The following is a 21443-nucleotide window of genomic DNA, read 5'->3' as shown; positions in this document are numbered from 1 at the left end:
CTCAACCAAGTTACAGCCTAGCCTTCTGGCATTTTTCTTGCTCAGCCTCTTTCTTCCCATGCATCAGAAACTCACCACAATTCCTCCTTCTCAATTTTTTTCTCATCTCTCAGCCCCAGACGTTCCTGTCTGCATCTCTGTGCAGCAGATGGGGACTTCTCAGCCACACCACTCCTTCTTTGAACATCTCTCATGCCACTCTTCATTCCAAATCCCAGTCCACTGTCTTACTCAGAGTGGTGAGGCACTGCAACAGGTTGCCCAGGGAAGCTATGGATGCCCCATCTTTGGAGGCTTTCAAGGCCAGGTTGGATGGGGCCCTGAGTAGCATGATCTAGCGGTTGGAAACTCTACCATAGCAGGAACTTGGAAGCAGATGACTTCAAATTCTCTTTCAACATAAGGCATTCCATGATTCTAAGATCCCTTCAACTAGTCATCAAGTTCCTCTCAGTTTCCCTCTTTACCACTTCAGACTCAGGTTCCTGTCTCAACTAGATCACCTGGATTTTGAACTTTCTACTTTTTCATAGTTACGTTTTCCACACTTCTCTACAGGCAGCAGATCCCTGGCAGCACATGATGCACCGTTCTCAGATGTCAATACAGTGTCTAACCTCATCCACACCTTCCCAACTGACGCAAGGAACAGCTGGTTTCAACATGGTAGAGGTGCATTTAATTATTCACTGTAGAGGGAGTTTCAACACTTCATCACATAGGAGATGAGAAGTCTAGCTGGTGCAGAACAGGAAAAAAATCACTAGACCTTTACCTACTAAAAGAAGAAACTGCAGTATTTCAGAACATTTTTTTCTTATATTTAGGTGCCGTGGGAGGTGGTTTTCTTTTTTTTTTTTTTCCTTCCTAGTCATCAAAAAACACATGTGCTATATCAAGATGACCTTTTCTAATTTTATAGTTTGGTTGTAAAGCATGAGATGCTCAAAACTTTCAAGAAAATTTGATGAATTTTCTTAATGAGGTGAATCATATTTTTCATGCCAGTCTTCAAGCCTTAGTGTCTTCTGACCACTTCTGGATGAACCGAAAAATAAAAAATCTCAAATTAGTTTGGAAAAAAAAATAATAATAATAATAAGATAAGAAGAAGAAATAGATGCTACTGTTTTTATTCAGTGAATTTTGACATTTTGAGCGCATGATTATCAGCACTTGGCAGTAGCATTTTATAAGGCAGAACAGCTTGACAGCCTTAATAATGGGGAAGATCTACCAGCCTCCACAGTAACATTTCAAATGCTATGAAGACTTTGTGGGAACTGCATTGTGATCAGCATAACAAAGCAGCTTCATGTTGCCTGTATTCCCCTCATTTCAGGTTTGCTTATGCCAATTCAAATGAGTTTTAAAAATCCCTATTTTCCTGTTTATAACTATAAATTGAATGGAATTGTCCTCTCACAAATAACAAAACAAAGTCCACCTACTGTGCTTCATACTCAACAGGGAAAAAAAAAAAAAAAAAAGAAATTACTTGGGCAAGTGGGGAGGAATCACAAATTGCTGTGTTAACTAGTCCCGTTGCATCGATAAATGGTTCAGATATTTATTAGTTAGATGGACCTGTCCAGAATCTCTGATAATAGATTAAAGAATTTAAAACTAAGAGCTGAAATGAACAATATATCCCTACAAGTGAATGATGAAGGAGTGCCTTTCCAGCACGCAGGAAGCTTCCCCATTGTTCATAAACAGGTGACTGGTATCAAGTCCGCCTTTCAAGTAATATGTTTCTATTTAGAAAATATTATTATTGAATGAGAACAATGTAATCAGTGTCATCACTTGACTGAAGAAATATACTTGATGAAAAGGTTTCACTTCAAAGGAAATAAGACATTATTTTACAATGTTTTAAAATAAAATCATTTAAGTTAAAGAATGATAAACATCAAAGCCTTTTCATATAATGCACATTTGCATAGTGTAGCTGCAGATCAGCATTAGTCAGGACACCAACTACACATATACTCCAGTGTAGGAATTTCCGCGTCCTTTGGAAACCTCTGCACTGTGAATTCAAAGATTAATTCTGTTTCCTGCTTTCCTGACTTCTCAGCCTGAATATCACTGACCTTATTGCTACTAATTTTCATTTTTATCATGCACTTCATATTTGAATTTCAAATCTAAGGAACTTTTCTTGAATGTTTAAAAGACCTGAACTATTGTTTTCCAGAGATTTTACAAATTTGACTGAAAATAAAATTAATTTCTAAACTAATCAAAATCAGTAATTTTGAAAGCTACCGTGATGTGTAATTACAAATAGGCACAGACAAAACTCAGTGCAGCATTGCATGCTAATATATCCAAGAAAGGAAAACCTGCTGGAAATATTACACCAGTTCCTGGGCCTGCACTTTCTCAAGAAATGAAATAAAAGAACTTGGCTTAAATTTCAATGGTAGCACTATTGATCGCAAATCATCTCTTTGCTCTTTACTATTTGGGATTATGTATTCCTCCTGCTCACTCTACGTTATACAAATGAAACTACATTCTGGCTACATTTTGAAAAAGGCAATTGTCATGGCCTGTGAACAAATTCTATTCATCTGTTGTTATGACATGCAAGTCTTTCCCTCAAGATTGTTTACTAGCTTGTTTTAATTCAGGAGGTAGCTAACTGCTTAGAAACAGAGAGGAATAATTGTAATATAAAATGGTGATATTACAACTGCATTCCTAGCAACACTATGACATAGAAAGTTTGATATAAGACTTTTCCTCAGCTTTCAACTAAGTACACAACATATATAAACCTTACCCTCAGAAACCTGCCAAACTTCACACTCTATCAGAAGATCTATCTGAGGATCTCCTCACCATCAGAAAAAATATATATATATATATTCCTTAATTGGATTCAATCAGGTCTTGGTCTCAATGTCAACTTGGATTTATAAAAACAACTTCATCCATCCACAGCCTTAGCAAATGTAAAAGGTATTTGTTACTACATTCCTTTAAGTGTCACAGAAAATAGGAGCTATTCAACTCCACCACATTTCATTTGAAGAAATGAAAATACTGTGCTTACTTCGTAAGAGACTACTTTTAGGTTCCATTCATTATTACGATATTTCAACTTTACATTGTAGAAAATAAGAACTTGATGTATATATTTAATGCCAATGTGTTATCTTTACAATTCTGGGAAAGATTAAATGTGACTTTATTGGAAGGGGTTACATTTTTCTAAAGTATGTGCCAAAAATACCGTTACTCATTTTCAAGTGTTCCAATAAAGTTACACTGGTTAAGCAAGATTTTTACGAAATAGCACTGGAGCAATCTAATGTAGCTGGGGAAATAATAAAACAAAAGAAAACAAAATTTAAAAATAAAACTGACTACGAAGACGATGTGAGCTCTGGAAGAAACCACGACATGCCATTCAGTCAATATCTTTGAGCTCACAATTTCTAAACTTGAGATCTGTAAAGCTGCAGCCCAATGATTAAGCCTAATAGCTTAAGAGACAACTTCCATGAAAAGTATTCACTCACTGGAAACTGGATACTTCAGAATTGTCTACTGCTAATATAATTACTAAGTAGGTAGTAAAAACACAAATATTCTGATGATAGCAAAGGTTTATAGTTCATCAGCTCTTAATTTAGTTTGGAAACGCATGTATTTATAAAAACGAGGGAGTGAGCAGAAAAGCAAATTTAATTTTGTTCAGTCCCTCCTTACTACTAAATCAAAACTGAATAATTGAAATTTTTTTAATAATTATTCATTAAAATTTAGCTCTGCATCTTTTTAAAACTACAATACACAGATTAAAATATGAAGAAAATGGATTTAGATAGTTTCTCCCTACAGTGAAAATAATTTGAGTATGTTGATATTTTGCATAGAAGATGCAGTATATTAACACCATGGTAGTTGTGAAAATTCATGTATTGAAGAAAACCTGTCTCTGCAGTCAACAAACATCACCAGCATCAGGTCTCTATGGATAAATGAACATGTGACAGCCTTGAGCAGTAACAGCTACAACCCATACTCTAACTAATGACATGATAATGCTGAGCTGGTTTATTAATTAAAGGCTAGAAAGTATAAATTCAGGCATATCTCTACATAGGGAAGTGATTTGGAGCAAAGTTTAACTCCAGGAAGTGAATTCAGCAATTTGAGATATTTCAAAATCATTCAGTATCCTTCAATAAAACTTTTTCAGAAATTAACTTTCTCATTAGTTTTGTCCAGAGTAAATTGCTTTTCCACTGAATCTAATTATAATTACCCTAAAAGTGATTAAAAATATTTTTAAAATATAAAGATGAACAGAAAGTTGTCACAATTTCCACTTACAAAGATAACTCACTACATAAGTTACTATGATTTATTTAGGAGTTGAAGTTATATTATAATTTTATCCTCAGTTTTCTATGCTTTCTCAGAAAAAGGGAGAACATGATTAATTTTATCAAAAAGACAAAAAACACATTACTTTACACTTCATTAAATTCTTCACTTCTTTTTCTAAATACCATAGCAACTATGAAATACTTCATAACATAAAAATGAAGTAAAGACTATAGAACAAATACGAATGTTACAGACAGAGTAAACAGTAACAGTCGTCTTGACAGTGCTAAAAAAATGAGCCCTCTTAAAAGTTCCTTTTTCATTTGTAACTATGTTTACCAAATCTCTGCGGCTGATTTTTACATAAACTTCCAGCAGACTGACATTCTTACTTTTAGATCTTTTTCATAGTTGTTATTGGGGTTTGTTGGTTTGTTTTTTGTTGTTGGGTTTTTTTGTTTTGTTTTAAGATAGAATAGCTCAAGTGCTTACAATCCTAAAAATACAAAACAATAAATTGTCTTAAAGTGCCAAAGAGATACTTTGATAAGGAAGAAAGTTATTAAAATCAATGATAAAAGGCAGCTAACTCAAAGTTTTAAAATACTTTCATTATATTTAATTAAGTATTCATTCAAGTAACAATTTAAGTATTTTAATTATGGTATCTCAATGGCATTATATTCATAATCCTAGGAGCCTCTTCAGACCTCTTCAAAACCATTTCAAACATTTCGTAAATTTAGTATAGAGTTTTAATTCATATGAAAGTGCTGTGAACTTCAGAACTTTAATAGGGACTTGATATCTCAATTATGTAAACTCAGAAGATTCTTTTAAGTTTTCTTCTTTCCTTCAATAGAAAAAAAATTTCAACTTCTATCCATTACTTAAACAAAAACAAATCAAAGAATTTACATATTAATGTTTCACTGCAGATATTCAGTGCATTTTTTTTAACAACATCAAAAGCCAGTTTAAAAACCATACTATATTTTTGTGGAGATTAAAATGTAAATAAAATTTTAGTGCAATACCTTTATTAACTGTTCTTCTATAGAGGAGGCACCATCCAGATTCTTACACTACTTACCAAGTATCTTTCAGAAGAGACACTGACTAAAATAAGGTCATCTCCAACACGCACTTTTTCTCCTTCTGATCGCTGCTTAGAAGCAGGATGAATAGTCCACCAGCATGCCTCACCTGTATCATTGTTGAGTAACAAGAGAGAAAGAAATTGGGAAGAAAGTGCAAGGGTATTGCTATTACATTTACAATTACCTCAGACCAAACGTTTTGACCCAGTTTTCAGCTGTATAAAACAAATGTCCATGTGTTTTCAATAATTAGCATCATTCCTGTACCACCAATCTGCCTGAAACTCAAAGGTAAAAAATACCACCATGCAGACAACAAGACCTCTGGAACAGACACTGCGGAGTTGGGCGAGAAGGAGGTTCTCTGTGCTTTCTTTGCAACCCAGTCCAGGCTACCCTTGCTACAGAATTTCCCTGTCACTTTCTTGGTGTCCCATGTTCCGGGAAAAATATTTCGAAGATATTTCGGCAAGAATTATGACAATTATGAGGAGAAGAAAAAAAAAAAAAAAAAAAAAAAAAAAAAAAAAAAAAAAAAAAAAAAAAAAAAAAAAAAAAAACTAAATGTTTAAAATTAAAGTCCAAAGTTAATTATGCTCGTCCATTTTTACTGACGCTTGGTAATTCCCTAGAATATTTTGAAGTCACAAATTTTGTTTTCATTATAAACCTTGTCTTCAGATACACTTCTTGCAAGAGAAGTGCACTTCTTAGAAGCTATTTCATTTTGGATTCACTTAATTGTTTTTATTGTTATTAATCTTAGCAACAGCAATGCTTTAAAAAGTGAGCAAACTTCCTAATTTCTAATTAAGCATCTCCACCAAAATGATGGCAGCATTAGCAGCTCTATTGCTCTCAAAAATACAAATAAATCTGAAAAGTTTCTGAAATAATGCTGAAAGTTCTTAAACATTAATAGAATCTTCACTAAAAATAACTCAAGTTAAAAAAAAAAAACTCAGCAGAAGGCTCCTACAGTCACAACAACTTGAAAATTTTCCTTTACTTATATTCTCTGTTATAAATTCAAACTTAAATATCAATAGACATGCTTCTATTTCATAGAAAATAAGTTACAAAATCTACTAGAAAATGTAGATACTGAATGTGTTAAAGAGAAGAATATTAACTTCTGCTTCTTTAGTTCTTAAAATAGTCTTAATTTTTATGCTCCCTATATGTTTGTATAGGTCTCTATTCTGATTTTTAGATTGAAAGTATTTCTCATTATATAGTTTAAAAAATTATTGTTTACCTGTGGTGTCCTCTTGCAATCCTACATCAAATGCCAGCTTATCCATTGAAGATCGAGATGTTGAGAGGCAGCACAGATACTAACAGAAAAAAAGCACACATCATTCGTTGTGCCTGCACTTGTGTCTGATAAAAATCTGTTAACACAACAGCAATTCTTAAATTATCCCAACTAGTTATTGTCAAGAACATAAATAAATGCTTGCAAATCTGAAAGGCTCTCAAGGAGACTTGATCAAAGTGTATGTTCCAAAATAAGCTCTCAGACTTTACCCGGGTTATCTTTCCACTGAGATAGGAATACCGAGAGTGGAAATAGGAGCTGGTTACGCCTAAGTTCAGTTCCATGAAGACTCATCCATATATAACCAGTTCTGAACCTGTATAATTCTTCAGGGAACTAAAAAGTAAGGCAAAATACATGCATGTAGGAATTTCTTTTCCCACTCTATTTCCAATAGACTGTCAGCTAGCTTCTGATTCAATCGCAGCTTATGTAATACGTAACATCCAAGGGAAAAGCAATGGAAAACTGTCAATTTAGCATAAATGATGAGCAGAGAACTCAACTATGTATGTAAGTATGAAACCAGACTTCATATCTGCAAGGGTAAAAAGCCTCTTTGAGGTGAATAGCGCTCCCAATTTGAACAAATGGCACCAGTCTAGGTACAGTCAAACATTGCTTTCATACAGCAAACAAATCACTACTACTATCAAATTCTGTTACATACCATACCACTGTAGGAATGGCGCAGCAGGATTGCATGTCCATAGAGAAGCGTTCGATGACCACCACCCTGTGCAGACTGAAAAAGAAATAATATACTTATATGTTCGAAATAAGTTGGGCCTTTTGCAAAATAAATAAAAATATTTAAAAAAAAAAAATCAATCTCTGGACAATTTATATTCGCTCTTGTCACAGAGAAGTATATTTCTTGAAAAAATCCTTCTTAAATCTTAGGCCAACAATGCAGCTTTTTAAATGTTCTCACCTTAGTTTTAATTGCCTATGAATATAGTGAGCTTCAGTCAGAACATACAAAGTTCTTGGGACAGATCCTGGGTAGAATCTGGATAAGCATATCTAAAAGCTCTTGACTTTTTCCACTTAGAGTTCCTCAATTTACTAACGATGGAAAATGCTGTATTTGGTGCCCAGGCACAAGTCAGGTATAAAACATATTGAATAAAATTTGAATCCTTCTTGCCTGGGCTGAAAGTAGAAGGCTCCCCAGAGAACTGCAGCTCTGTTGTACGTTGTACTACCCTCTACACTGTTGTATATCCTTAAATCTCTCATTATTTCCTAATTTTTATATAGAAGAGATCTCCCAAGGGAGGGAGCTTCTTGTGTATTGCCCATGGCTTCACTAGAAAATACTAATTATTTATCAACCACATTTTCAAGGTTGCTTCAACATTTTGATTCAGCATTTAAATACTATTAGATAGAATTCTTTATCTGCTAGGCCAGAAAACTGCTAAAAGACATCCAAGACAACTCAAGAGAATTTGAGGAGTTCAGAAAATTCAGAAATTACGTCTAAAGAAGTGTTCCACTTGAAAAGCACAGTATAAATCTTTTCTGAAATAAATTATGGTAATAAAAGTTATCTCAAGAAACTACTTTGTTTTTTTGCTTTTCTTCACACACCCCTACCCCCGCCCCCAATGCATTCATTAGAGTTTCTATTTATCTACAATCAGGTTAAACACTCAAAAGAACAAATAACCTCATTAAAGCACAAGCAACCTTCCAGCTTTTGCTGAAGATCAACAAATTCCTTAACCTGAGGTGCATCTGACTGACACCAATCAGGAGTAGAAACTGGCTGACAACACACTTAAGAGCTTAAATCCACATTTATCTGATCACTACACACAACGTTATGCACATCATGCTCTTCAATCAGAGATAACTATTTCTAGTTGCAAGGAATATTCTTTCACATAAAACACCTAATTTAGCTCACTTCATGAAGTATTTATACTCTGTCTTGCATCATAGCAGGCTAACCTTGTGTTTGAATGAAGCATCAAATGCATTACAGAATGAATTGTATAGAGACATACTATGCAATCTCTATGACATCTTCATTTCAGTGCTGAAGATCAATCTCACTGAAGGGCTCTGCTGACAACCCATGATTTATTTTCTTCATTTACTCATTATCTTTCCTTAACTTTTATCCATTAACATAATATTTCTTGATCTTTGAGTTATTTGGTTATTTACTGATCTATATATATGGATTGTGAAAAACCTAGTACTTAAAAAAAAAAAAAAAAAAAAAAAAAAGAGAAAGCAGTTGCCAATAATTTATGGCTTTTTATCTTTAATGAGAAGAGAGTATCCTGATGGACACAAAGTATACTTTGAGTTTGAACAAACTGCAATGTCAGTTAAAATGCAAGGAGACACTTCCAGCAATCTCTCCAAAAGAGTGACTGACATGATTTTTATTAAGAAGAAATATGTCACAGTCTTTGTCATGGACACAGTCTTGACAGTAAGACATGAAGATTTAGCTCTGAACCACCGTTACTACTGCTGCTTTTTCTACAAGGAAGGACAGAGACATTTGAAAATGTCAGGAACATAACAAAGAAGAAAGCTGAGAATCCCCTACATATCCACATGAGGAAATAGAGAAAAACCACTCTGAAATTACTGTCTTCAGATTTACCCAGATGCTTTACCAACAGCAAGCATAGCAATCCAACCAATAAAATCACTAATATGGACAATATCCTGAAATTTCAGTAACATTTCTGTCTAAATTGTTCTACACTATTAGCCATACATTTTACAAAATGTATATAGATTTTGCTGCCAGTTGTACAAAATCTGAGAAGAATATAGGAAATATCACAGCTGTGTTAACTTGCCCTTATTTGGGGCATACCGATTTACCCGTTAACAACTGCTTTGCTAAACACTCCCTTTCTACATAATCAGAAGAAAGACTGGCTCAAAAAATGCCACTTAATAGGGGGATTGTTTGGGGTTTTTTTTTGTTTGTTTTTAAATATTATTTTAGTTCTCTTGGAAAAAGTTACCTAAAACAAATTATTTAACCAATTAAAAAAATACTACGGAATTTGCTGTTCCTATTTCTTAGCCAGAAAACAAAGAGTTGCAGTATCTTCCACATCAAATTTCTGAGAGGCGATTATAATCAAGCCACATAGACAGGAGAATGAAAAATTGAAACAGAAAAATACAGGACAGAATGTAAGAGCAAACTGGGACTATGAAAACGTCTTTCATTTTGAAGATTACAAGGTTACAGTCAATATTCTATCTTAAAAGCTCATTTTGTATCTACTTAATATTTAGCGCTCATTTTTATGCCAGAAAGTCTGTAGTAAGTAGTTATTGGGCCATAATTGTCAACTGAGAGTGTCTTCGATTTTCAAAAGAATCCATTCCTACCTATAATGTTGTAGAAAACTGAATTTTCTATAACTTTGTAAACTGTAAACATAAAATAAAATCTAATTAAACAAATGAAACTAAATTGAAAACCAAAATACAATTTAATGATTGGACTTCTACGGCAAAGATGCAACATTCCATAACAAAGCAAATGGTTTAAATTTTAGGTAGTCCTTTCTGAAGCCAAAAGTTGGAATCAATTATCCCTTTTGGCCCCTTTCAATTTTAGACATTCTATAACCCTATGAAGTGCACCAAAGTTTTAGAAAATTTCTTGTAGCATTCAAAATTTGAAATTTCAGAACACATTGAAAATAAGACTTGCTGGAAGCAAATAAATGATATTTAGAACAATATTTTGTTCTACAAGTTTTCTTTACGTAAAAAGTTTTCAAGTATTTCAGACATTCATTAAAATGATTTTCACCTGCAACCATGGATGACTTTCATGTCTATTAAACAACTCCAAAGTTATCCTGCACATACTACTACAAGTAAATATTCCACATTATCTACCATGACTTGGATTTGCTTTATGCTTTTAATTCATAACACTCAGAGTCATTTCTAAGTTGGACATTCCCTGAATAAAAGCAGGATGTAGAAAAATGTATTTGGGATCAAGAGCTGAATCCACTGACATTTTACAATCTACGCCACTCAGAAATATCAATCATATGAATGCTCTTTTTGGAATTTTATCCTCCAATAATTTGATAATTAGAGCATAACAGTTTTGTACACAGTCATATGTATAGATATTCTCACCTGGCAAATTAAAACAGGCATTTCAGTGAAGTTAGTTCTCACAGTTACAATTGCACCACTGTACCTACTGTTGCATTGCTACACATGGGTCCATACATGCAAAGCTGCAGGAAATTATTCAGATTTTGGAGCCACTTTTGCTTCTGGCAAGTTCTCACTTGTACTGAGAACTTTCTATAATTACAAAAAGTGAATACCTATGTCTAATGTCAAAGAGATTTTTAGTCAAAAGGACATTACCTTTTTGTTCTTTTCAAGAGAACAGCTTAATTTCTATTAGAGAAAAGATTTATTACATCAGAGAGTATGATACTACAAACCAATGTTAATGTTTTTTTCTTCACAGGTCCATGCAGTCCCCAAAGATGTAAAAAATAACAATTAAAAAAAAAAACAGAAACCCACAAAAAAAACACCTTCAGGGACATACCAACAAAAGACAAAAATGAGAAATCACGTTCCTTCAAACAGGAAAGTAGTTCTAGTGCTTTGTGCATGCACAGACAAATCTTTTGTAACATTTGCACTATTCAGAACTATAATTCCTGAGAACTCCACTTGCATCAATACACGGCGTTCCAGACAATTCTAGTCAACCAGGAAAGCAATTTGAACTACTAGCACTGAATGTGTCATAACAAAATAAGAACTTAAGCACACTCTGCAGAAAAATCAAACAGGGTAAAACAGTGTTTTTAAGAATTGTGTAACAGCTTTTATTGCCTGGAAGATCTTTCATAATGAACCTGTAAGAACAGAATGGAATTAGCTGTATATGCTGTAGGGAAATGGCATTACAAAAACCAGATTGTAAGCAACTACAGTTTTGATAGAGTTAACAAGAAAAAAAAAGTTAAAAAGACTAAAAATCAATTGAACAATAAACTACAAGACACTGGTAGTAAATCCCCATTAAAAAAAACAAACAAAAAAAAAAAACTATTCATATAGTTAATAATAGTGGTAAAATTCAACCAGTTTCTTAGCCTATTATTTCCTCTGTGCCCTAAACCTAGCCAAAGGAGATGTTAGACCAAATGGTCTAGATGAAGCTTAGGGCCATTCAGGTATTGCTCTGAATAGGTTTCTAAAAGTACTATAAAACCATTTTCATGGCACTGAAATTTTATTACAACTGAGAGTAGCTGTACAGTAAAGGAAGTAACATGATCACCATTTTTCTCCACAAATATCTTCCAATATCTTCCAGGGCAAATATAGCAAGACAAAGTTAAAAGTCTTAAATATAACATACGTATACAGTAGTAAAACATTGTCCTTTAAAGCAGCAGGTATTTACATTTCATTAAAATAGAGCAACATCCTGAAGAAAAGCTTAAATTAATGTTTTGTTTCCAAAGATAACTCCGGAAAATAATTCTGCATTCAATTTATACTTGTCACATACTTAAAATGCTAACAGCAGCTTAAAATTGCAACATGTAGTAACAGTACAATGACTTAAAACACATCAACTTGGAATTTTAAATAAAGGTACTGCAAACCTATTTTTAAGCATCAGCCTGATAAGTTTGAATGAGGGGAAAAGCTAATCATTTATAATGATTATGTTCATCTAACACTAAAAGCAGATGCTGGAGACAATAATATGTCAAACAGAGGACACCTTACAACTCCAAAAAAACTCTCACAAAAAAGAAAGTGAAAGCATTATCATCTCCGCCAAGAGAGTGCTGTAAATTTCATGAAGCTATGTAGCATATACATCTTACAAATATGCTCTGCTCTCCAAAGAGTCTAGAAAACCCCAACTGGTTGTGAAATCAGAATGTATAGGAACAGTTTGAATCAGTGTAGATTAGTCAGGCAACAATTCACACTTGTAATAGCAATGCTAGGAAATTACGTCTCCAGCAGCACTAGAAAACTTGAAAATGGTGCAAGAAGAAAAGATTGCAAACAAAGCTATGGAGTGTGAGCCGAGGTGTTTTCCACATTCTTCTTGCTTATAGAAATATCTGTTTTCTTTAAAAATACTTGGAGAGAAGAAGATGACAGAATTTTCTTTTTGAAGTAACAACATCCAGGCATAGATGCTGTGAACTCTTCTACTATAAAAACATAAATGCTAATGAGACCCTTCTGTAATTACTGTTTTCTTTGGACTGCCATTTCCAGAGGCTGGCATCAAACCCCTAGCATGCAGCTACTTAGAATTTAAAGATGTCAAGTGACTCAATTCACTGACACACAGCATTGTGCTAATGTAATCCTTCACCTCTCTCAAGTAACAGCAGTGCTGAAGGGCATATTCAACACCATTTAAAACCTCTTTCCATGTCTCACTGTAGCCTATATACCATGCTGAAATGAAATAACAGAAAGTGTAATAAGGCATTATATACATATATTATGCAGTACATATTGTAGCCTTCATACCTTTTTTCTAAATCACTATTTCATTACGCTACATTTATTCAAGGAATTCACTACAAAACAGTAAGTACTGCAAAAATTTGGGAGATAGTAGGAGACCAGCTCTGCTGGTACCTGCTCTTAGTGAAGAAGGCCTCTGTGACACAAAATCAAAAGGCATTCCATACTTCTTTTTCAATATGGTTGGCACTTACCTCCTATTTTATAATATATGCCAAGACAAAGAACAGAGAAAGGAGCTCAGTTAAATTATAGGTTTTCCAAGTTTACCTTGACTGAAAAGTACAGTGTGTAATTATATTTCATATAAATATCACCTGCATAAATTAACATTTCTTACTCAGTTAAGAACACAGATATTTTACTACTTGCATTAAAAAGATTGAACCAATTGGTAATGAGGACAAACATCTCTGCCATAACCATGCTAAATTATCTCAATTTCAATAATATTGACTTGTTGGAAAAAAGATTAATCAGTAATTAGAAACACTTCAGATGCACCTTGTGTTTAATATTTCCAGCGCTACGTTTATATGCCCTTCTCCAGCAGTGGTGAACTTCACCATCAATGAAAAGCCAACACGGCAGTGGAAATAAATCAAAAATAAATAATATTGATCATCTGTTTTGAGCCCTCTATGTAAAATAAGCATGTTTCTAGCTGAGGTTATGCTTCCATTATGAACTCCTATTTTCAAGCACTTACAGCAATTTAGGAGAAAATTGCCCAAGAGAAAATTTATTGATTTCTCCCTTAGTCTAGTGAAGATTTCTCTTCCCACCTCCTCTCCACCTCTTTCTCTGCAGAGGAGATGGAAGAAATTATTAAAAATCTGCCTGGTTATTTTAGAGCTAAATAAGTAGAAGAGAGACATTTTTCAGAGGGTAAGGACTGTGGAAAAGCTTTTTCTGTTACTGTACGATACGAAGAATGTGAGTCATCCTTGTCACTTGAGAACGAAGCTCACAGATAAAGAATAAGACAGACAACCAAGTGGGAAGAAAAGATGGATCAGCAGAGGAGTCATATTAAGAAAACTCCTCTGACATCATTAAATTCACTGCCTGAAATAGCACTGCTTATCTAGCCCCAAATTCCTACTCAGCTCAGAGTGACAATGAAGCAAGCAAGGCTACATCACAGAAGTGTGGGCTCATTGGGGATGAAAATCATCAGCAAATCATTTGAGAAGGCAAAAAGTAAAAAGAGTATAACCAGCACATCTTGGATAAATCACATCCAGTTATTCCAAATGTCAGTTATTTAGAATGCCTGGAAGCTCTCCAAACTCCTTATCTTATAGTTAAAGAGAAAATAAAATGAAGAAGAAAAGAAAAAAGGAAAGAAAATAGGAAAAAAAGACATAGAGAGAGGAAGCAGAGCTTTTGCTCTCTGACCTGAGCCCTGGGGGGCTGCCCACTCACAACAGTAATCCTGTCCCAGAAGAAAGAGCATGCTGCCCCTTGATCTCCCAAATGCCTAAGTGATCTACAGTGAATTCTGCTGTTTACTCATTGTCTCAAGATTCCTTATTTAGCAGGCCGTGTTCCATTCTCACAGAAAGAGTAATGATGAACTGAGAACTACAGGTGCTGGCCCAGTGCTCTGCGGGCTTTTGTGATCTGGAGAAGTTATAACATCAATTCAAGCTAGAATCACTGTAGTTTCTAAATCCGTAGTTTTACAGAATTCATTATGTTCTTTTTCAGTAAAGGCAAGTTAGATGCTGATGCGAAAAATAAAAATAATGAATTAAATGAAATTGGGAATTTACAGAAAAAACAGTACTAAATGTTTAACTTGCTTACCTTCATCATAAATTTCTGTAGAGCCGTGAGGGGGGGGGGAAAAAAGAGAAAATGTGAAGTGAATATTTGCTTTTCAGGTGCTTAAAAATGGGATTTGTTTTCTCTAGAATAGTGAGTGGGATACACAGAACTACAAATCACACTTCAAAGGAACATTTATCATTGTAATTAGCATAATTATAGCTTGTATAGCAAAACAGCTGCTCAGAACAAGGCTTTTTTTTTTTTTAATTTTTTTTTTTTACTTTAAATAATATACTATATTAAACACTCATAGCTTAAAGATTAAACAGTATAGGCAAAATAGATGCCATACTTGATCATCTTTAAATACTTGGTCTGCATAATAGTTCAATGCAAGTTATAAAGTCTTGCATTCAAAGTGCAATGCTGGGAAGCAATACTATCACTGTAACAATTTATAATACACAAATGCAGACAAAGTTAGGAAAATGAAAATATTACTAATATTCCATGCATTTAATAAAAAAAAAAGATGAAGTACAACATAACTGATGTTAGAAAATTTTGGAAATGTTGGGGTTAATTTTCATAGATATGCTTAAGAGTAAGAGGAGAGGTTACTTGCAGTGATCCCACTTTCTGCACAAGATCTATTGTCACCTTTTCTCCTGTTGCTCTTAATTAGTTTGTGCTTTGATATCTGAAATTTTGAAGCTAGGAGCTGAACACCAGCAGTAAATCTCTATCTCACATGAAAAGAGCCTAAGCAGGTAGCCTCCAGGAAACACTGTGCTTTCACCTCATTCCGACTATTAAAACGGAAATGCCTGCTCTCAGAGATGCAAAAGACGTTGTAGATAAATATTAAATAAACGGGAAAAAGAGTACAGTATAAAATAATGATGTCAAAGCATTCTTCTCTTTTGGAAAATCTTCACTAAATCAGGAATTTAGTGTTCAGGCATTTGGAAATGAGCAAAACTAAAGACTTGGAACCTTGTCCACTATCCTCATAAAGTGATTCCTTAAAATATATGCATAGATCAGCAGTGTGATCCTTTGTAGATTATTTTCCATATTATTTCTTGCCCCAGTACTTCGTTTGCTTTTAATGGCTCCAGAAGCTAACTGGAAGTCTTTGCTCCACTGTGAACAGCACTCAAAGTGTATAAATTCACTAAAAGAGAAATCAGCTAATTACATAATTTTTTTAAAACTTTCCTACATCTGTCAATATTGAATTTCCCTTACAATAAAGTAATCAAGAAGACTACATTCATCAAGAAACTCAAGTTTTTCTATCTGCTATTTATCTGTGAAATTTTGTCCTGAGAACCGATCAACCACACTACTTTTCTACATGACATGTACATTAAGCAGCAGCCCTTCTGTGGAAAACTCTGGCTCTCTTTCGATAATTTAACTGCTTGAATCTAATTTCTTAACTCGCTTCAGATTAACATGAATAGTTTATCTCTTCTCCTGATTACTAAAATGACACAGGAGGATTTCATCCCAGACTTTTTGGAATGCCAGAATTAACAATTATCTTCTGTTAACATACCAAGTGAACTGCAGCAAGAGAAAGAGAAATGATATTCATCTCTTAGTTGCTGCCATGTTGTGTTCTTTAGTTACTCAATAATTTTGAAGATCATTTACACGTCATTCTTAAAGACAGAATGTGTTACACCCCCAAGCTAGAAAGGGTGGGAGAATGACAGTTGGTAACTCTGAACATTTACTTATTTACCTAATGCCAAAACTATCAGGGCAAAAATACTCTCAGCCTGCTGTTATAAGAATGCTTTCTCTTCACAGCAAACACTTAAATGCCAGTTATCATGATGAGTGAAGTGAATGCCTTTATGAAGCTCCAAGTTAAACCAGAGACATCACTTGTAATGAACTGGACAGTACCTGCCCAGCTATTATCAAATGTACAGAACAGAAGGTTCCAGATACTCATGTCACATCCTTCTACAAGACAGCTCTCCCATGTTTTAAAATTAAGTCCATTCCAGGGTAAAGTGTAACACACTTTTAAAAAAAAACATCAGCATTCAGTTTGGGGGAAAATAACCCCTAAAAATAAACCTACAGGTGTGCAACAGTGTTACAGAGGACACTGCTCCAACTGATCTTCTGTAGAGGAAGAACTTGCTTTCTGCTCCTTCGTATTGTTTTCATTTCCAGAAAAAAATGAGCACATTAATTTCACATAAAACATTTGCAATTCAACATGCTGACACAGTTTTCATACTCAAAAATTAATCAGAGAGAACAGACCTATAACTTGAAATTTCTTGGTGTCATTCCAATATCCACTGCTCTTGAAAGGCTTTATTCACCAAAGACTGACACCAAAATGTTAAAATTACACAGACTGATACAGTCATCAAGTACAACAAAGGATTGTTGTACACTAGTCAACAATAATCAGCTAAAAGTAAAAGAAGAGATCAAATTGTGATGACCCATAACTTTAGCTATACACAAATCTCTTAATCTGCGAATTTCAACTCCTGACAGAGGTTGGTCATGTTTATGTTTGAAATTCTGCATTATATACATCCTTACAAAGCATACAAATGTATGCAATATCCAGTATGACATGCAAGAAAAGAAAACTAAGTCTTAAGAATTAATAAGGATGTGATTTATCTGCCCTACATAATTTCCAGCTAGTCAAGGAAGAGAGACATTTCTAAAACTAATCTGATTAATATTTAATAAGCTGCCATTCTATGTAGGGTGAAAATACACAACAGAAGCTTCAGATTCTCTGTCTTGACTACAGATACCAGCTTAAATAACTTGCTAATTCTACACTGTCTACAGCAAATTCAAGAATCCATTGGAGCTTCTCAACTGAGCACCTAGAAGCCAATGAGCAAGGTAACATCTGGACTTCTGATGTCTTCCTGAACTACAGATAAAAGTCTCTGCGCTGAACTCCATCAAACTACTATCAGTGAGAGTCTGATGACTGAAGTCATTAAAGACAGCATTAAATCTGTATAATGACTTGTTCAAGAAATACTGTGAGTTTTATACAAACATGTTTCTCTAATATTAACATCTTCTCTAAAAGTTATCCTGAGAGGTAGAACTGGTAACTGAATCCAACTGACAACTGTATACTCATATTTCAATAACTTCAGTTTTCAGCTGCATATGCTATTTAAAAAATTTGGGCACAAAAGATTGTGTGAGTACTCAGTGTTACAGAAATGCCACACTTGCAGATGTATTAAACTCTAAGCATTCAGCAAGAGGATTACCTCCATGACTTGCACCTTAAATAATGAACAAAGCTTCATTGAAGATTAACAGATACTTAACTTCAGTGCCATTTAAAGTAATTCATTGCACATCTGTGATCATTAATCAGAGTGATAGCAAATGTAGCAACTACAGAAAGACTGTTATTGAATAATGCCAGCATACTGATATAATGAACTGAAATTAACTTCACTTCATTTACTCATTAATAAATACCACAAGCATTTGTATATACAGTGATATAGATAACTGAAGACACACTAGTAGAAAGTGATCTGAAAATCTTAAGCCATCATTTAAAATATGTACAACCCAAAGGATATCTGAGTGATTTTTGATCATGTGCTGTGCAAATTAAATACAAAGAAATTATAGAGGCCTTTTATGGTCCAAGCTTTCAGAGAGGCTTTTATCTTTTTCTTCCTTTATTTTTTTTAGCATGAACAAACAATTTTACACACACCTTTATGACCACTAACTCATACATATGCACATTATGATTACACTTGAGAGAAACATATGAAAACATACCCCATATTGGGGATTTATATCAGATGTCCACACAAATATGCATGGCATACAAAGACACATTAGGAAAGCTCCTAGCAAAACATCCATCTGAGAACTGTGTTCTGACTTCAATTGTTGTGATCTATGATTTTTTTTTATTCTGTAGCAGCTGTTCTCCATCTAAAATACTTAGTACATATAATAGATGCAGTTAGAAACAGTATCACCCATTATTTATTAGTATTAATAATTGTCATGCATTTTAGGATTATGTTGTCTGTACTGGAAAAGACAAGGTGGGTAACAGAATGGAGTAATAACACTAGACAGCAAGGCTCAAGGCTGAGAGACAACCACAAGAGTGTAATGCAGAGTTCTAAGATCTAATTTAAATGGATAAGTCATTGCGTTAGCATGAAATTTGGTATGAAAATACAGGAATGATCACATCTTACATGGCCTTGTATTTGCCTCTCTTTTTGAGCCAAGCAAGTTGGAAATTCATGAGCACGCGATATAAAACAGACAGCTTAGACTCAGTGGCAACATGAAACATTTGGGATCAAGTGAATAAAAGACAGAATCACATACCCATTTTTCCACATCAACTAGCTGTAGGAAGAAAAAGCAAGAAATCAGTAAATCTCTTTCTTTAAATACACCATATCAAAGTCTATTTTGAACTTTATGTTTCACTTCCTTGGAAATGTATCTAGCATTAAAGAAAATGTATGAATAGAAGCTATTGTTTTGGCATCTTCTCTTAAAAATTTCAGATGCTCAATTTTTTCTTTGCTCTTTATTTTATGAGAAACACTTAAAATTCTGGTAGTTCAAAATGTCCATTTTAATTTCAGTTTGGGGTAGTAAATGAAGACTGATGCTGAACTAGCTGCACATTGTATTCTCTAGCAACTGGACAAAATTACAAAACAATTTCACAAAAAGCACCTCTCCATCTTCCCTTGAATAATATTCCAAAGTGAATAATTTTTACTTGAAAAGGTTTAGTGGTGGCTATTCAAGATTTGTGAATTTAATGAACACTAAACATATGAAACCTACAATTAGGGGACAAACATCAAACCTGGACTCAACAGACTGCAGCATGAGAAAATAGAAGAACAGAGAACTGAAACCAAAATGTCATTCATTTTCCTACGGACAATAACAGAGAACCATTCTGAAAGCTTAAGATTTTGTGATAAAAAACCTGTTTTCATGCTTATTAAATAAACTGATTTAAAATTACTCTCTCCAAAAATTATTTGGACTATCATATAGTATCAGGAAGGCTAAGTAAAACTAGAACAAATTTCACCTACTAAAAAGTTAGTATTTTACTAAATACTCAAAAATTTAGATCTGAAGTAGATTTCTCTCTGGATTTAATACAGAATACACTGAGGCATATCAAGCCTTCAGTGGTTTTGCTGCAGGTATATGTGGACCTTCTGTGAGCACGTTACATATTTGGAACGATTTAAAAAGAAAATTACTCAAAATTTGTACTATGTTATCAAAAGTAGCAAACTGTTTAGATTCCAGATGCTTCTGAAATTACTGCAATAGAAAACAGTGAATTCAGTTTTCATCTATTAAAAATAACATTACTCAAAACATATTGCCTCATTCTTTAATACTTTAAAGTGCAATGGTTCTCATTTTATATTTTAAAACATTTATGTATCAGTAGGTTCTGCTCATACACAAAGATTTGAAAACACCATCTGACCTGTAAGCTAATTAATACCAACTTGTTATGATTTTTAATTTGATCATTCCTATCTCTCCTGTGAGATGTCAATTGCATTTAGATTTATAATAGGAGTTCCACGAGTTTAATTACCAACTTCAGTTGCAGAAATTTCTTCTAAAAAACACCTGGTGTTTTAAAAAATATGCAATGTAATAAGAAAAAAGTGAGATCTTGACAAGTTAGAAAAACTGGCAACAGTCTAAAGCCTAATGCAAAGAAGGCAGCTATTATAGCTTAAAAAAAAAAAAAAAAAAAAAAAAGAAGAAATAGCCAATTTATTTTACATTATTTACTTTCACACAACTTTCATCCAAATTATGTATGCGTTATGAATACAGAATCACAGGCAATTTGACTGTGCAACAATGCTACTGTTCCAAAATTTAAATGAACAGTTCAACTACAATCAGTTTCAGAAATAATCCTCTTAAGGCTCGTTGAGCATTATTAGTTGTACAATAAATTTTCTTATAATTGCTGGATTGACTGCTTATTTCTGTGGGCTCTAGTTAGGTTCAAAAGTCTAGTGCAGCATTTGTCTAGTATTTATAAACTGTGCACGCTATATCTATATTTGTATATCCACCTTCAAAGGGTATCAATATATCAATATCAAGAGGTATCAATAGTATTTGACATATGCCAAAGGCACCTTCACCCAGCAGTTCTTGAGGACAATCACATGAACCAATTTTGTTGCCAAATCCTACAGTAATTATGAAAATACAATATTATATATGAATCCAAAGCAATCTGCTTCTGAAATCTTCCACTTAATACAGTGCACACCACAATA

General features: G+C 33.8%; 1 protein-coding gene across 1 annotated transcript in view; it reads right to left on the bottom strand.

The window, feature by feature from the left end:
• Nucleotides 1-21443, bottom strand: part of RYR2 (ryanodine receptor 2) — a 340802-nt gene that overhangs the window by 199576 nt on the left and 119783 nt on the right. Inside the window, exons 5-9 of the mRNA XM_042817920.1 lie at nt 19480-19500; nt 15130-15144; nt 7442-7516; nt 6709-6787; nt 5444-5556 (exon numbers count right to left, since the gene is read on the bottom strand). Of these exons, the coding sequence (XP_042673854.1) occupies nt 5444-5556; nt 6709-6787; nt 7442-7516; nt 15130-15144; nt 19480-19500 (303 nt within the window). The remainder of the gene's footprint in view (nt 1-5443; nt 5557-6708; nt 6788-7441; nt 7517-15129; nt 15145-19479; nt 19501-21443) is intronic.

This window comes from Centrocercus urophasianus, unplaced genomic scaffold (genome assembly GCF_019232065.1).
Source record: "Centrocercus urophasianus isolate 14NV4802_14NV808 unplaced genomic scaffold, USGS_Curo_1.0 seq_10, whole genome shotgun sequence".
Classification (NCBI taxonomy): domain Eukaryota; kingdom Metazoa; phylum Chordata; class Aves; order Galliformes; family Phasianidae; genus Centrocercus; species Centrocercus urophasianus.
Note: the sequence above shows the minus strand (reverse complement) of the source record. Positions and strands in the feature narration are given on the sequence as shown.